The sequence below is a fragment of the Grammomys surdaster genome, unplaced genomic scaffold (assembly GCF_004785775.1).
Source record: "Grammomys surdaster isolate TR1022 unplaced genomic scaffold, NIH_TR_1.0 141, whole genome shotgun sequence".
Taxonomy (NCBI): Eukaryota; Metazoa; Chordata; class Mammalia; order Rodentia; family Muridae; genus Grammomys; species Grammomys surdaster.
The window spans coordinates 7,348,084-7,362,470 of record NW_021604599.1 but is presented as its reverse complement, the minus strand read 5'-3'; the positions used below and the strand labels follow the sequence as shown (position 1 = coordinate 7,362,470).

The 14,387-nt window shown below is 41.2% G+C and overlaps 1 protein-coding gene across 4 annotated transcripts in view; it reads left to right on the top strand.

Moving 5' to 3' along the window:
• Positions 1-14,387, top strand: part of Dock8 (dedicator of cytokinesis 8) — a 199,835-nt gene that overhangs the window by 62,831 nt on the left and 122,617 nt on the right. For all 4 annotated transcript variants that reach the window (XR_003710947.1, XM_028764022.1, XM_028764023.1 and 1 more), the window contains one exon: positions 3,959-4,030. Coding sequence is in view for 3 of the 4 variants with exons in the window: in XM_028764022.1 (XP_028619855.1) it covers positions 3,959-4,030 (72 nt within the window). In the remaining variant the exon portion in view is untranslated. The remainder of the gene's footprint in view (positions 1-3,958; positions 4,031-14,387) is intronic.

The window sequence follows — 14,387 nt, the reverse complement described above, 5'->3', positions numbered from 1 at the left end:
CCTAAGTGGAACTCAGAGTCACAGCCCTCCTGCTCCTGCCTCTGAAGTGTTAGGGTCAAAGGTGTGCAACAGCACGGCCAGCTTAGAAGTACTCTTGAAAAGAAGCAAACTTGAGATTGGGGTGGGGGTAGGGGTGGGGTATGGGCTACATGGTAAAATGTTTGTCTAACATGTGCAAGGTCTTAGATTTGATCCCTAGAATTACAAAGAAGTTAATACATTTTTTAATTAAAAAACCATATTAGGGCCCAAGGAGATGGCATGAGGACCTGAGTTCAGATCCCCAGCACCCACAGAAAAAGCAAGGCATGGTGACATACCTGTGGTTTAACTCCAGTGCTAGCGAGGCAGAGGGTATCCCTGGGGCTTGCTGGGGCCGGTCTAGCCAGTTAGTAAGCTCCAGGTTCACTGAGAGACCCTCCCTCAAAACTGAAGAGTAAATGAGGAAGATACCCAACATCTACTTATTCCCTCTGCGTGTACCTGTCCACACTTACCAGCACGCACATACACACACGTATTTTAAAAGGAGCAAAACTACTCAATCCACTAAAATATACAGCACATATAATATTGCTACCTAGATGTAGACAGTTTGTTTGTTTGCTTGCTTCTTTGTTTGTGGTGCTGAGGACCTAGCACAGGCCTCACACGTGGTAGGCAGATGTACACGATCTCTAAATTGGTTTAGCCAAAGGCTTTGGAAAGCCCTGTGGGAACCAAGACACCGTTTAAGGGATGCAGTGGAACAAGATGGTACAGTCCAAAAGAAGTTTAGATTACAGGGCCTGAGATTGGACTGCTGGGTGCCAGCTTAATGGCCATAGACTAGTCACATGACCCCAAGAAGCCTCATGGTCTCTATTTGCAGTGTCAAGAGTGTTCATAACAAGTATTGAAATGCCTCTCTCAAAAGCATTCTATGGGCCAGTAATGGCACAGCAGGAAAGACATTTCCTAGAACTGACTCATTCAGGTTGTCTTCTGATTGCCACATATAGGTGTATGTGCATACCCATGCACACACACACACTCACACACACACTCGCACATACAAGCATACATAAAAGAAATGAATGTAAAAGAATTGTTAAGACATTTTATTCGTTTCTATACAAAGGCCTGGTTCAGATTAGTAATTTAAGTTTCCATGTACATTTATTGAACATCTGTTGAGTCCTGAGATTAAAAGATGAGGAAGGGAAACTCCCTTCCTTTACAGAAGTTTCATACAGGGGAGACACAGCAGAAGCATTATAAAAAGAATATTCAAATGACTGTTTAGAGCTGAGTTGCTGAGCGTGGCGTGGGCCTTAGTGCTCACTGTCTAGCACCCGTGGACTCAGTTGGGATGAAATATGAGCACCTGTAGGATGGACACCCCTGCCTCACTGGAGATTTCGAGTGACTTTTATTTTCATTCATTTTTTAAACCAAAACACTCCCTCGAACATTTTGAGTCTTCTCATTTCTTTCAGAAAGTCCCAGAGAATGAAACGTGGTGCCTGCCCTCATTGCTCTGAGGTGTTTCTGTGTTAGGTTGTGTTTCAGCACAGGTGTGCACAGCTGGGACGTGGGAAGTCCCTCTGTTCACCTCTTGGGTCAGTTTTCCTTCACACAGCCAGCTAGCCATGTGGACAGCTCTACTCCACGTTACAAATACTCATTCCCCAAAAACCAGATCTCTGTCATTATTGGCAACATTTTTCTTACTGTCAGGCCATTTCTTCAAGTGGGATTTGAATACTGACAACAGATTTTCATCTTTGGTAGAGTTACATTATTTATTTGTGTGAATATTTATCTTTAAATGTGACCAGCATCTTAGAAGAATAAAATACAGGAAATTTAGAGGTAGGAGGACTTTTAAAACTTTGATAAAGAAGGCAGGTTTTCCTAGAGCCATTTGGTGAGTAAGATAGTATTTTGTTGCTATGACTTACAGGGAATGTTACCTCTCTGATGACTTTCAGGCAGCCTGTACTATCTCAGTTGTTGCCAAAATCTTCTGTAATAAGCAAGACAGGCAGGGAAAGCATTCTGGTTACCATGAGAATAACCACCAGTGACTCTAGGTGGCCATCTTGTGCTTCACTCAGAACCTAAATTGAATAGTGGTAGTCATCAGCCTGGGCCTGCAGGTCCTGGTTTGGCCACTTGGTCTATGACTTGGATTAATGTCCTTATCACCTCGTTCTTCAGTACAACAGGAATAACCGCAGTGCCTGCCACATTGAATCAATACATGTTAAGTGCTTGAGTCTGCCCAGCGCATAGTCACCTATGTCTCAACTCGCGCACAGCTCTTACCATGTGCCAGACACCCTTTTAAAGCACTTTGCATGTTAGCATCAATTCTTCATCGTGATTCTCTGAAGGAGGCACTCTTATTATGTCACCACTTGCTGGTGAAGAAACCGAGACAGAGAAGAGTTGAGTGACTAGCACGAGGTTACAGAGTCAATGAGGAATGGAGCTGGGGATTGGGCAGTCAGGGCCAAGAGATCTCATAGCTACCCTTTGCAGAATTTCACCTTGGACTGATAACGGTTCCGTGGGTGAGTTTTGTCCCATCTCCTTGTGTTAGCCAGTTTCCCTTTACTGTAACAAATATCCATGCCAAATCAACTAAAAAGAAGGAACATTTATTTTGGCTCACAACTTTGAAGATTTCAGCCCCTGGCTGTTTGGGCTGCATTGCTTTGGCCCAGAGTACTGTGATGAGAGACTATAGCAGATAAGTAATTTGGGACCACTTCGTGGCCAGGTGCAAAGGACAGAGAGGAAGAGAGTAGTGTCCCACAGTCCCCTTCAGGGCCTTTTGTAAGACCACACATCCTGAAGAGTTACCACTTCTCAATTATGTCATGCCAGAGACTAAGACTTTAGCAGGTGGGCCTTTGGAGGACAACCAAGATCCAAATTATACCATCCCTGTTTCACAAATGCAAAATCAAGGGGGAGAAGCTCAGAGGCCTCAACCCTAGATGAAGAACTACAGGCGGCTAAGGAAGGAATGCTGAGAACCAGAAACATAATCTTCCCCAGGGAAGAACACACCAATCGCTTATTCAATATCAAATAGTTAGCCTTGAAAACATACATATACAAGTAACACTATATGGACTGAGACTGTTGTATTTATGAAAAAAAAAAAAAAATATATATATATATGTGTGTGTGTGTGCGTACACACATACACACATATATAGGTATATATAGGTTATAGGTATAACAACAATTAAAGAAAAATTGGCCATAAGTTTGAATAAGGACATGGGAGAGTTGGAGGAAGGAAAGGGGGAAGTGATATAATTATATTATAATTGGAAAAATATTTAAATAAAAAACTTGTAGCTCTTAGGCCTATTTATTGTTAGTACTAATGTGTTTGTAATAATACCAAAAGCTTTATTACTGTCATTAATTAATTAATTAATTATTCTGATTTCAAAACTGTGAAACATATGGAGAATATCTCTAATAGTGGACTTCTCAGCAGGTATGACAAGAATCTAAAACCTATGTCTTCAAAGCCACCAAAGCCCAAGGCAGCTGTTCTTGGCTTTCTAAATGGAAAACATACATGCCCTAACAAAATCACACAAGAGCAAAGAAAAAATAACTGTTAGAAATACTTATTTTTCATATTCAGTGTTTAATTATAGCCGTGTCTCCCTGTGGGTGTCTTAGTGCTTTCAGACATAGATGTACTTTAGCAATCTGTAACAAAGAAACTCAACACAGTATACAATGACAACATATTTATTTAGTCAGAGCATAAGTATTGTTGCCATAGGAATACTTTATATACTTGAAACAAATGGACAAGAACATCTCTAATGTTCTTATTGATATAGATTTGAAATGGTGGTGTGTCCCTTGATTATGGAAAGGATTTATTTTATCACTTTTGCCCAGTAATAACTTGTTTTTATCTTATTTTTCACCTAATTAGAGTTGAACTGGATCCTCACGTCAGGGACTGTGTTCAGACCTATATTCGGGAATGGCTGATTGTAAACCGGAAGTAAGTTTATCCCCAATTTATATATAAATGTTAATTTATATAAATGTAAATTTTGCATTATTGGTGGGGTTTTTTTCCAAATGAAGTGACTTTTTGGAGGGGTTTTAGGGTTGCAGACAAACTGAACAGAAAGCCTTGAGATCTCCCATGTCCTTTCTCAGAGTGTCACTCTGGGTATACACTGGGTAACATTCCCAGCCCTGGCATTGTTTTTTGAGCTACATATTTGATGGCCTTTGACAAATGCATGACATGCTTCGGCTCTTGCACCATCAAACGAAAGGGTTTTGTGGCCATAAGAATCCCAACGCTCCACCTGTCTCTGCCCCACCCTCATTGGTCTGTACCAGTCCTCTTCGTGGTCTTTAATTTCAGCTTGCTTCGTCTTGTCCCATTGTGGCTTCATCCCTTGTTTTCTATTATCATTGAAAAAATATTGCATTGTACAGATGTGCTACGGTCTGTTTATCTACTCAGTTAGGAAGAAAATCATTCTAAGCATGAAGAGTGGAGTCTTTTTAGAAGTTATAAATAGAGTTAGCTAGGCATGGAAGAACATACCGACAGTTATAACTACTCAAGAAACTGAAGCAGGAGGATACTTTGAACCTAAAAATTCAAAGCCCACCTGAGCAGCATGACAAGACCATGTCTCATAAAAACAAACAAACTTTTTGTTTCTTTCTTTTTTGATTTGTTTTTTTTTTAATGAACCCCTAGAGAAAAGACAGTGAATGAATTGAAACCTGGTCTCAGATTCAAAGATGCCATTGGAATTTGTGGCCCCAAAACAAAGTACTTGCTAGTCTTCCACAGAGAACATTTTTATCTCTGGGTTAATCAAACATTTTGTGACTTTTTTTTTTTTTTAGAAGTTTCTGTCTCCATAGTAATGACCTTCACAGCACAGTCTCGTGAGAAGCATTTGAACACACAGAAATCCACTCCATGTGTCCATGTGCACATATATGTGGGTGTGTGTGCTGGGAAGTAGGCTGCAGATTGAGGCCTGCTACACTAGATACATGTCAGATAGCCTCCGAGACGTAAGCAGCTTGCAGAAGGTAGCCTCCCCTCTCCCTATGCTAGTAGGAATTACTGTTCTCAGGGATAAATAATATGATTCTTGGCATTGGGTTTTATCCAGTCCCTGTAAGTGTGCCATTGAACTGCACTGGCTTTTTTTTTTTTAAGTAAAAAAAATATGCATACTGTTTTCAATGGCTGCGGAGGAAAGAAACTCACTCATAGACAATGGAGATAACAAAGCAACATGGCCAGCCTGTGCTCCCTTAGAACTCAAGTGGCAAGCAGAGACTGCCAGCCAGGCAAATCAGATTCTGCCATGCTACTAATAAATGAGAGATTTCAGAACAAGTCGTTTTCAGACTCCAAAATGTTATAATTAGAGGCACTTTTCTGGGTTTTTAAAGTTCTAAAAAAGAAACCCAAGAAGGAACAATAAACAGAAAGGTCTATTGGACTAAATTTGGTCTTCAGATTTATTTTCTATTTGAAACGCTGAACTTGTCCCTCTTCCTGCTTGTACAGACTCTCAGGATGCTTTTTCTATTTTCTACAAATTTTATTTTTTTAAAAAAATAGACTTTAGATCAGAGATTTAATCAGCATGTGAATTAAAATTTGAATGTTAGCAAATATAAAATATTTCATTTTGTGAGAGAATTGTGATTTTTGACAATTTCTTTGATTCTCTGATTGAACATTTTTTTCTCATATATTTGTTGGCCACCAGTAATTTTTTCCTTGATGTACTACTTTAGAAATTTGTACAATTCTATTGAGCTATTTGGTTTTGTGAAACTTTAGATAACCTTTTTTCCTGTTTTGGGCAGTGATGGTACATGCCTCTAATCCTAGCACTAGGGAGGCAGAGGCAGATTAGTCTCTGTGAGTCTATGTGTGTGTATGTGTGTGCATGTTTGTATGTGTATATGTGTGTGTGCATGTTTTTGTGTGTATGTGTGTGCATGTGTGTATGTGTGTGTGTATGTTTTTGTGTGTATGTGTGTGTGCATGTGTGTATGTGTGTGTGCATGTGTGTATGTGTATATATGTGCATGTTTGTATGCATGTGTCTGTGCATGTTTGTATATATGTGTGTGTGCATATTTGTCTGCATGTGTGTGTGCATGTTTGTATGCATGTGTGTGTGCATGTGTGTATGTGTGTATGTGCATGTTTGTATGCATGTGTGTGTGCATGTTTGTCTGCATGTGTGTGTGTGTGTATGTATGTGTGGTTGTATATACACATGCCTGTGGAAACACAAGGTTGGTGTTAGGAATCTTCCTTGGTTATTTGTTCACCTATTCATTGAAACAGAGTCACTCAGTCAAACCCAGAGTTTACAAATATGGCCAGTGTCACTAGCTTGCTTAAGGAATTCCCCTGTCCTCACCTTCTGAGGCTTTTAGGTGGGTTCTGGGGATCTGAGCTCTGGTTTTCTTTCCTGCACAGCAAATGCTCTGATTGCTGAATGATCTTCCCAGGACTAGAACACTATTATTTAAAGTTACATATATTAACCTTTCTACCATATAAGTTCATTACCCAGTATACTTTAAATATTGTTTATATTTTAACATGTAGAATGATTTATGTAATTAAATCCATATGGGTATTTTCCTTAAGATTTTTGTCTTTGGTGTCATGGTTAAGTGTCTAGTTTGGGGTTAAAATATGGGTCTTGACCTTTTGCCACTTGATTGTTGTTTCTGTCCCCGTGCGTGTCCCATTTCTTTTTCAGAAGCAGTGATGATCCATGCAGTTATCTCTTATGAAAACACTATCTGTTTCTATTATGTCAAGCAGGCTGGGGATGGAGATGAGCATTGGCTGGCCTCTCAGCACACTCATGTCATGGATGAGTTTCCATCCCCACATAATCTAGTGGGCAGAGATAAGCCTCCAACTCTGACATTCATTGACAGTTTCTGACAAGATTTGCCTAGTGTCTTACAGAAGGACAGTTTTTCTACCCCTATATTTCATTCTCTGGTACTATGAATCTGAAATGCTGAGTATGAAAATTACATTTCTCATACTCAACTTCTTCCAACAGGTGCTTCTCCCAGGAGTCATTCATTCGCTGTGTGTACCCATTATGCTTTATTCACTGGGAAAATCCAGGCTCCCTTTATCACCCATCAGCTACTATGTTTCCAATACAGCTTTTAAAACAACATATTTTTTATTTATTCTTTGGTAATGTATGGTCAAACATACATACAATGTAACTTGATAATATTCATTCCTTATTCCCCTGGACAACTCCCCCCCCAACAAAACCCTGTTCAACTTTCATTCCTTTCTTTTTCTTTTTCTCTAATTACCACTGAGTCCAGTCAGTGCTGCTGGCCTACACATGGTTGTGGGTCATTCACCCAGAGCTTGGGCAATGTACCAGCTACAACATCCCTAAGAAAAATGATTCTCTTTCCCAGCAGCCGGCAACTACAGTAGTTCCTCAGCTAAGAGTAGGACTTTATGAGTTCCTTCCTGTCTGTAGCACAGAGAAATGGCTTGGCAGTTAAAAGCACTGTGCTCTTCAGAGGACCTGGGTTTGATTCCCAGCACCTGTTAGGCATCTCGTGGCCACCTGGATCTTAAGTTTCAGGGTTCTGGAGGCTTCCTTCTGGCCTCTGAAGGCATTCATTCATACACACATGCAGGGACACACACACACACACAAATAGAATATTTTTGAGATTTTAATATAGTTGCAACATTTCTCCCTTCCTTTTCCTCCCTCCAAAACCTCCCATATTCCCAATCTTGCTCTCTTTCAAATTCCTGGCCTCTTTTTTCATTATCGTTACAAGCATATGTGTATATAGATGTATATGAAAACACATAACCAGCCAGTGTGTTCTGTTCTCAGCCCTTCTTAGCTGCCTGTAGCTCTCCCTGTGGGTGTGGCCTGTGGGTTCCCCCCCCCCCCCCCCCCCCCCGCAGCTCCCATCCACTATGACATGCCTACTGCTGTCATTGTCAGCTCATGTTTAGGCGGTCATGTTGGTGAGACTTTATGGGAGTGCCCTGACATTACTAAAAGATAAAATTTTATAGAAAATCCCCTGATCTCTGGCTTTTACAGTCTTTTCATCCCCACCCCCTTTGAAATGTTCCCTGAGCATTAGGTGTAGGAGTTGTTCTGTAGACATATCCGTTGGAGCTGGACTTCACAACTCTGTGTTTTAATTGGTTGTAGTTTGTCTCCATCATCTCCATGGACTCCACCTGGAGTCCTCATGTCTCACCGATGTCTGTCTTTTTGTAAGTTATAAGCATGCGTCATAGTTTTCAATAATATCTTTGAGATCATCTTGTTTCGGAGCACTAGGCCATTTTTTTTGTTTGTTTTGTTTCTTTTTTTTGTTTTTCGAGACAGGGTTTCTCTGTGTAGCCCTGGCTGTCCTGGAACTCACTCTGTAGACCAGGCTGGCCTCGAACTCAGAAATCCGCCTGCCTCTGCCTCCCAAGTGCTGGGATTAAAAGGCCTTTTTTTTTTTGAAAGGCTGCCTTGATTTCCTCAGAGGAAAGGAATGTCCCATGAGTTATGGTTATTTTTCTGTTGATGAATATGTAATTGTCTCCTCTTTCCATGACAAAAAATTCCAGAACATTTGCTTTACACTATGACTATTTCTGAAGGTAGAAATGAGACCCATGCATCTAATATGTTCTGATTACTTCTATCAAATCCTTCTGCAGCAAAGCTCTGCTAATACACTTCATGATCAGCTCAACATGGAACTACCCCTTTCATCCATTTCCTTGCTGATGTTGGGTATTATTAATAAAAATAAGTTACATTTCCCTAGTCTTGTTTTATTGTCATTTTGAACTGTGGGCTGTTATTACCTATTTTCTGAATGCTCACTTATATATTTGGATTTTATTCCCTTAGTCTAAAAAGCCCAACTATATATACATATTTATGTAAATGTAAAATATTTATATATGCACATAATCCCAGTATATACCATGAAGTCCCATCTCTAGGGATTTGACTAAATGAAACAAAAACTTATGTTCACATTAAAGTCTCTATGCAAATACTTATAACATTTTCATTCGTAGGTGCCAACATTACAAATAACACTGACTGTATTCAATAGGGTAATGAGAAAACAAACTCTGGTAAGTGCATACAATGGTACTACTCAGCAAGATGATGGAATTTTTAAACTACTGCACAGACAACACCAGATTCATTATGCTAAGTAAAATAAGCCAGCCAGTAAATAATTTCACTTATATAACATTCTAAAAAAACATGAAGAGACCGCAGTTGCAGTTAGTGTGTCAAGGGGATAACCCTCAGACTGCACAATATATTTTCCTGAGCTTTGGGGATGGGTGGCAGCCTGCTTTCTGCAGAGGTCTGATCTTAATGAAGCTGTTTTGCCTTCCATGAACACGTCCTTGTCATCTAAAACCATGCAGTCAAGCACTGATTTCGTCAGCTCCTTTATCCCTCAATTATCTCCCAGCTGCTATTACATTTCTCTGTAATATCTAGAGATAGTTTTTTATGCCCCTGTTCTCTGTGGTAATGGCTTTGAATTCCACTTAATGGGCAGAGGTGCAGGGTAATGGCCACTTGCACTCCTCCCCCTCTCCTCAGTCTGTGGGCATTTACCACTCAAGTCCTGTCGTTGGCATGTTTAAATCAGATAGATAGTGCTGCTGCGAAGGACAAAAGAGAGATCTTGCCTTATTTTTAATCACTCAAAAGGGAAAGATTGAATTATGTAAAATGCATGATCTCTTTTTGTAGAAATATATTTTTTGTTTCTTACATGTGTGCACATGCACGTGTGTGTGTGTGTGCGTGCGTGCGTGCATCTGCGTGCATACACATATATGGAAGTCAGTCAGAGCAACTTGCAGGAAGAAGCCCCTTCCTTCCACCATGTGGGCCCAGGGCATTGAACTCAGGTGGTCAGGCTTAGCAGCAAGCACCTTTATCTACTGTGCCATCTCACAAGCCTAGAAAATATATTCTTTTCCTTCACCTATTTACCTGTGATGCTTAGACTACAAGGACTCCTTGCATAGAGCTCTTTCTATGTTTCACGCCTATACTGCCATGTTTGTGTGAACATAACAGTTTTTTCAGTCCTTTTTGTGTTGTGTGCTTTGACAGTAGGCACAGGTGGGATGATTCGTGTGGGACTGTGTTCACATCTTACCCTGTTCTCACATGCCTTCATAATTTTATGCGGATTCATGTTTGACAGCATCCTTTGGGGGGATAGTAAGGATTTTAAGCACAATTTTCCCTGTCGTTTTCTCTAAATGAAGCTGGGGTGATTAACTTCAGAATGTTTTCGTGTCTTGGTGGTGAGTCAAACTCTCCAGTGATTAAAGGTGTTTATGTGCTGTTTATTTTTGGTGCATTATCCATAGCGACAGTGAAACATTTCATGGGTGTTATGAGCAGCATCATAAAAGTCCCCGGACTTTATCTTTCATCCCCAGTGATTAAGACAATTCTGCAAGAAGGTCAGGCTCAAGGAGAGTGGGCATCTCAAGGAACAGGGTATCATCTGTTTTATTGCTCCACTTTTACTCCCCATGAGCTGGTAAACAATTAAAAATTGAACACATCAGTGCATATAATTCAGTTACTCCCAAAACACCATAAAAATGTCTCCCTGATCAATAATTGCTTATTATGACACACATTTGTTGTTCCAGCTGTCAAGGTGCTCTGCTTTCTTAAAGCACGGAGAGCAAGCCAGGCTCCTCAGCCTACATGGTAACAAGCAGTAACCTGGCTGGGAACGTCAGCACAGCCTGCTCTCGACCTCCTTTGTAGAGGCCCTGGTCAAAGGCTTCTACCAAGCCTTCCCTGGTGTGGCCAGAAACTGCCACGGCCTTCTGTGAGTTTTTAAAACATCTTGATATATCTCTGGAAGCTTTTGTGTCAATGTCCATCACGTTCCAGTTACCTGTGTCCTCCCTGGTAATTGTGGCATCTTTTTTAGTAGACTGACTTCACTGGGGCCAGATGCTCTCAGCCTCTATGGATTCTCTTTGGTGCCTTATTCCCAAGAGAATCAAAGTTAGAAACATTTGCCGCATGAAAGAATGGAGGAAAGTTAACAAGCAAGTATCCACCTCATATTTCAGACCACAGCCTTAGCAGTACATGTAGAATGAGGATCTCGTTAAAAGCTGGAGCAGTGGGGTGCCATGAGTTTAATCTGGACAACAGACTCATTCAGGGCTTTGTAGCATCCTACAAACGGAATGCTAAAATGGGTTCTTTGCAGAGCTCTAGCTTCTGACAGCTAAGTATAGTTCCCCTCCAAAAACAATGTCAGTCTGCAGAAATATTAGAAGCCTTTAAGTTCAATGTATTTGTGAAGTTAGTGTCTGGACTTAGAGTGCATTCATCGACATAGCATGGGACAGTGTTATCACTGATGCTAATGATGGCAGCTGGCATGTAACTGTCTTTGTTGCTACCCTAGAAGCAGAAGCTGGGGCAGGGATTCAGATGCCTGTGGTTTTCAAGAGTTGGTCTTTAGGGAAAAAAAAAATCTGGGGTGGAGTCTGCTGAGGATAGGGGTGGGTCTCAGATCATATTTAGCCTTGGGCTGCATCCATTGTGAAGAAAAAAGCGAGACTGTAAAGTTGTCTTGCTGTCCTACTCTGAAGTATGGGACTGTTGTGTTCCAATGCCAAACTGTATAATGACCATGAAGCCAAAGTAATAGGTTGGCATGGGGGACAGGAAGGTAAGGTGAGTTGACATTCATCACAGCAGCTGGAGAACTGTGCATGTATTGGTAAAGAGGACTTGATTGGGGTCCCAGTAGTTTCTACCACAGTGCCAAGTGTCTGACACACTGCTTTCCTTATATTTGGAGACAACCTCAAATTTGTAGAAAACAATTTAAACATAGAACAAAGACCTCCTCCTCCTCCTCCTCCTCCTCCTCCTCCTCTTCCTCCTCCTCCTTACCACTAATCATGTGGGACCTGGTTCCCTACCTGATTTCTCCATCATCCTGCCTACATTAGTGAGTAATTGTTACAAACAAGTACATTTGCCATTATATAGTTGCCATATAACCCCCACATTCTGAAAACAAATATTAATATTTCATTACCACTAATCTTCAGATTTCACTTTTCATCAAATGGCCAAAGAATGCTCTTTCAAGGATCCGGTTCCAGGTTGCATACTGTGCTTAAGTACCCCGTACCCTTAGCCTTGCTCATGCTAGAAAACCTTCTCAGTATATATTTTTACATCTCTGCCTTATGAAATTATGAGCCAGCTATTTTATAGGATGGTTCTTCCTTAGGGTTTGTCATGATATCCCATTCCTTATCAAACCTTCAGTTTATTTCTATCAATATGGATCTATAATTTCCCATTTTGCTGAATGATTTAACTCATCTGTCGCTTATTTTGATGTTCAGATTGTCTTCAGTTTGGCTAGAGTCATTCTCTTTGACTTTCTATTTATGTCTTTTTTTACATGGCCCTAGCAGTCATTGATGATACTCTTGCTCTCTGACACATATTTCAGGAACTCGTAGATTTCCCCTTCCTCCTCCTGGAATTAGCCGTGGCTCTGAGATGCTGCCATGTGTTAGTGGACTATGGTACCCAGCAGCCACGCTGCATGTGTTAAATGTGTTCCTTTTTACTAAGGTATTGCTCCTCATGTCCTTTCAGTGAACAGAGTGAAGACCACGAGTTCTTGTTGGCCTGGGCATCTGACTTCACAGTGTTTGCTCTAGCATTCTCCCTTTGATATTTTAACTCCTTTATTCAGCAAAATATGGCTTCCATGTCCTTCATGTTTCTACTAAGTTGTCTAATCCTCCTGTGTGTACCCATTGCCCATATTCTCCTCCACTCAAGTCAGCCTCCTCCTTCTATTCTGATTCTGAAACCAGGCTTGTCACTCCGACCCAGATGAGCCTCTTCTTGCACTGACACAATACCAGGTACAATACAAGGTACCCTTGGTACTTGGGGCCTTGTCTCCCAGCCCAAGCCCAACACCTCGTATCAGGTGCCCCTTCTTATAAATGCTTCTTTATTAGACTCAGGCTCAGTGATGATCATGCTCCTGGCTGCCCGTGCTCAGCTATCTTCCTTACACCATTTGGGCTCCAATTCACCCCTCTGTGAGGGTAGCACTTTCATGATAAATGTTTTCCTTACCCTATCCTGTATTCAAGCTCCAGTTCTGGATCTCCCAGGCTCCTCTCCACCCCCAAGACATAGACAGCTGCCTTTTTCCAATGAATCTTAAGGTTTTAACACCTAGTTGTATAGGGAGCATAGGAAAGAAAGGGGCGTGTTTGAGAAGGAAAGGGAAAGGGGGAGAGAAGGGATGGGAGAGAAGAGAAGGATACAGTTATTCTCTGATCCTCACAATTAACTCTTAAGATGATCTTCGGTTGTCCCCTTTTCCATACCCAAGGAAACTGTGGCTCAGAGACATGAGGCCACCTGCCCTGATCAGTGTCTGAGTCCAGGCACTTCTCACTCAGCCAGATTCTGTCCGATGCATATTGTGGCCTCTAAAGAGAATGCTTTCAAGAAGTCTTTGGCTTGGGGGCGTTCCTGGGTGTAAAAAAGGTGTTTAAGATAGAGTTTGGCAAACGATGGCTGTATTCATTGTGTGTGGACAGTTGCCCTATTTCCCCATCTTCCGTGTGTCTTCACACGGGCTCAATGAGAACTGGGCTTTGTTTGAGCCGGTTGCCAGGGTGGGGTGACTAGGCTGAGATGCCCGTAGCCAGAGGCACTGAGCCACGAGTATCACTACCTACTCAGTGATGGCTCCTTCCATGCTGGCACTTCTGGAATGAGTCACCTCTGTGCTTGCCAACCCCTGCCTCTCCCCAGCCAGCATTACCCATGCTTCCAAGAAGAACACTGTGACTTTCTGAGATTTTGAGATGAGGAAGTGGATGCTAAAGAGTATGAGGAAGGCAAGAAAAGTTTCTCTGACTCCAATATGGGCACAATAATCTTACTGCTTTCCAAAGTACAAGTCCCAAAGGCTAAAGTGTGTGTGTGTGTGTGTGTGTGTGTGTGTGTGTGTGTGTGTGTGTGAAGTGTATTAACATCAACTTCTAGTTGATTTGCCAATGTCTTTGGAATCCATAGACACCACAACACAGTCTAACAAAATGGAAGCAGGGAAGTGGGGAGTGGGATATCTATTTGCATAAATAGAAAAAAAGACAAATACATTTTGTGCCCCCAAAAGGATCTTTAGAAGAACAAATATGAATGTATTTTGTTTGTTATAATTTGGACTTTTTAATCATGAAATCACAAATTCAGGAA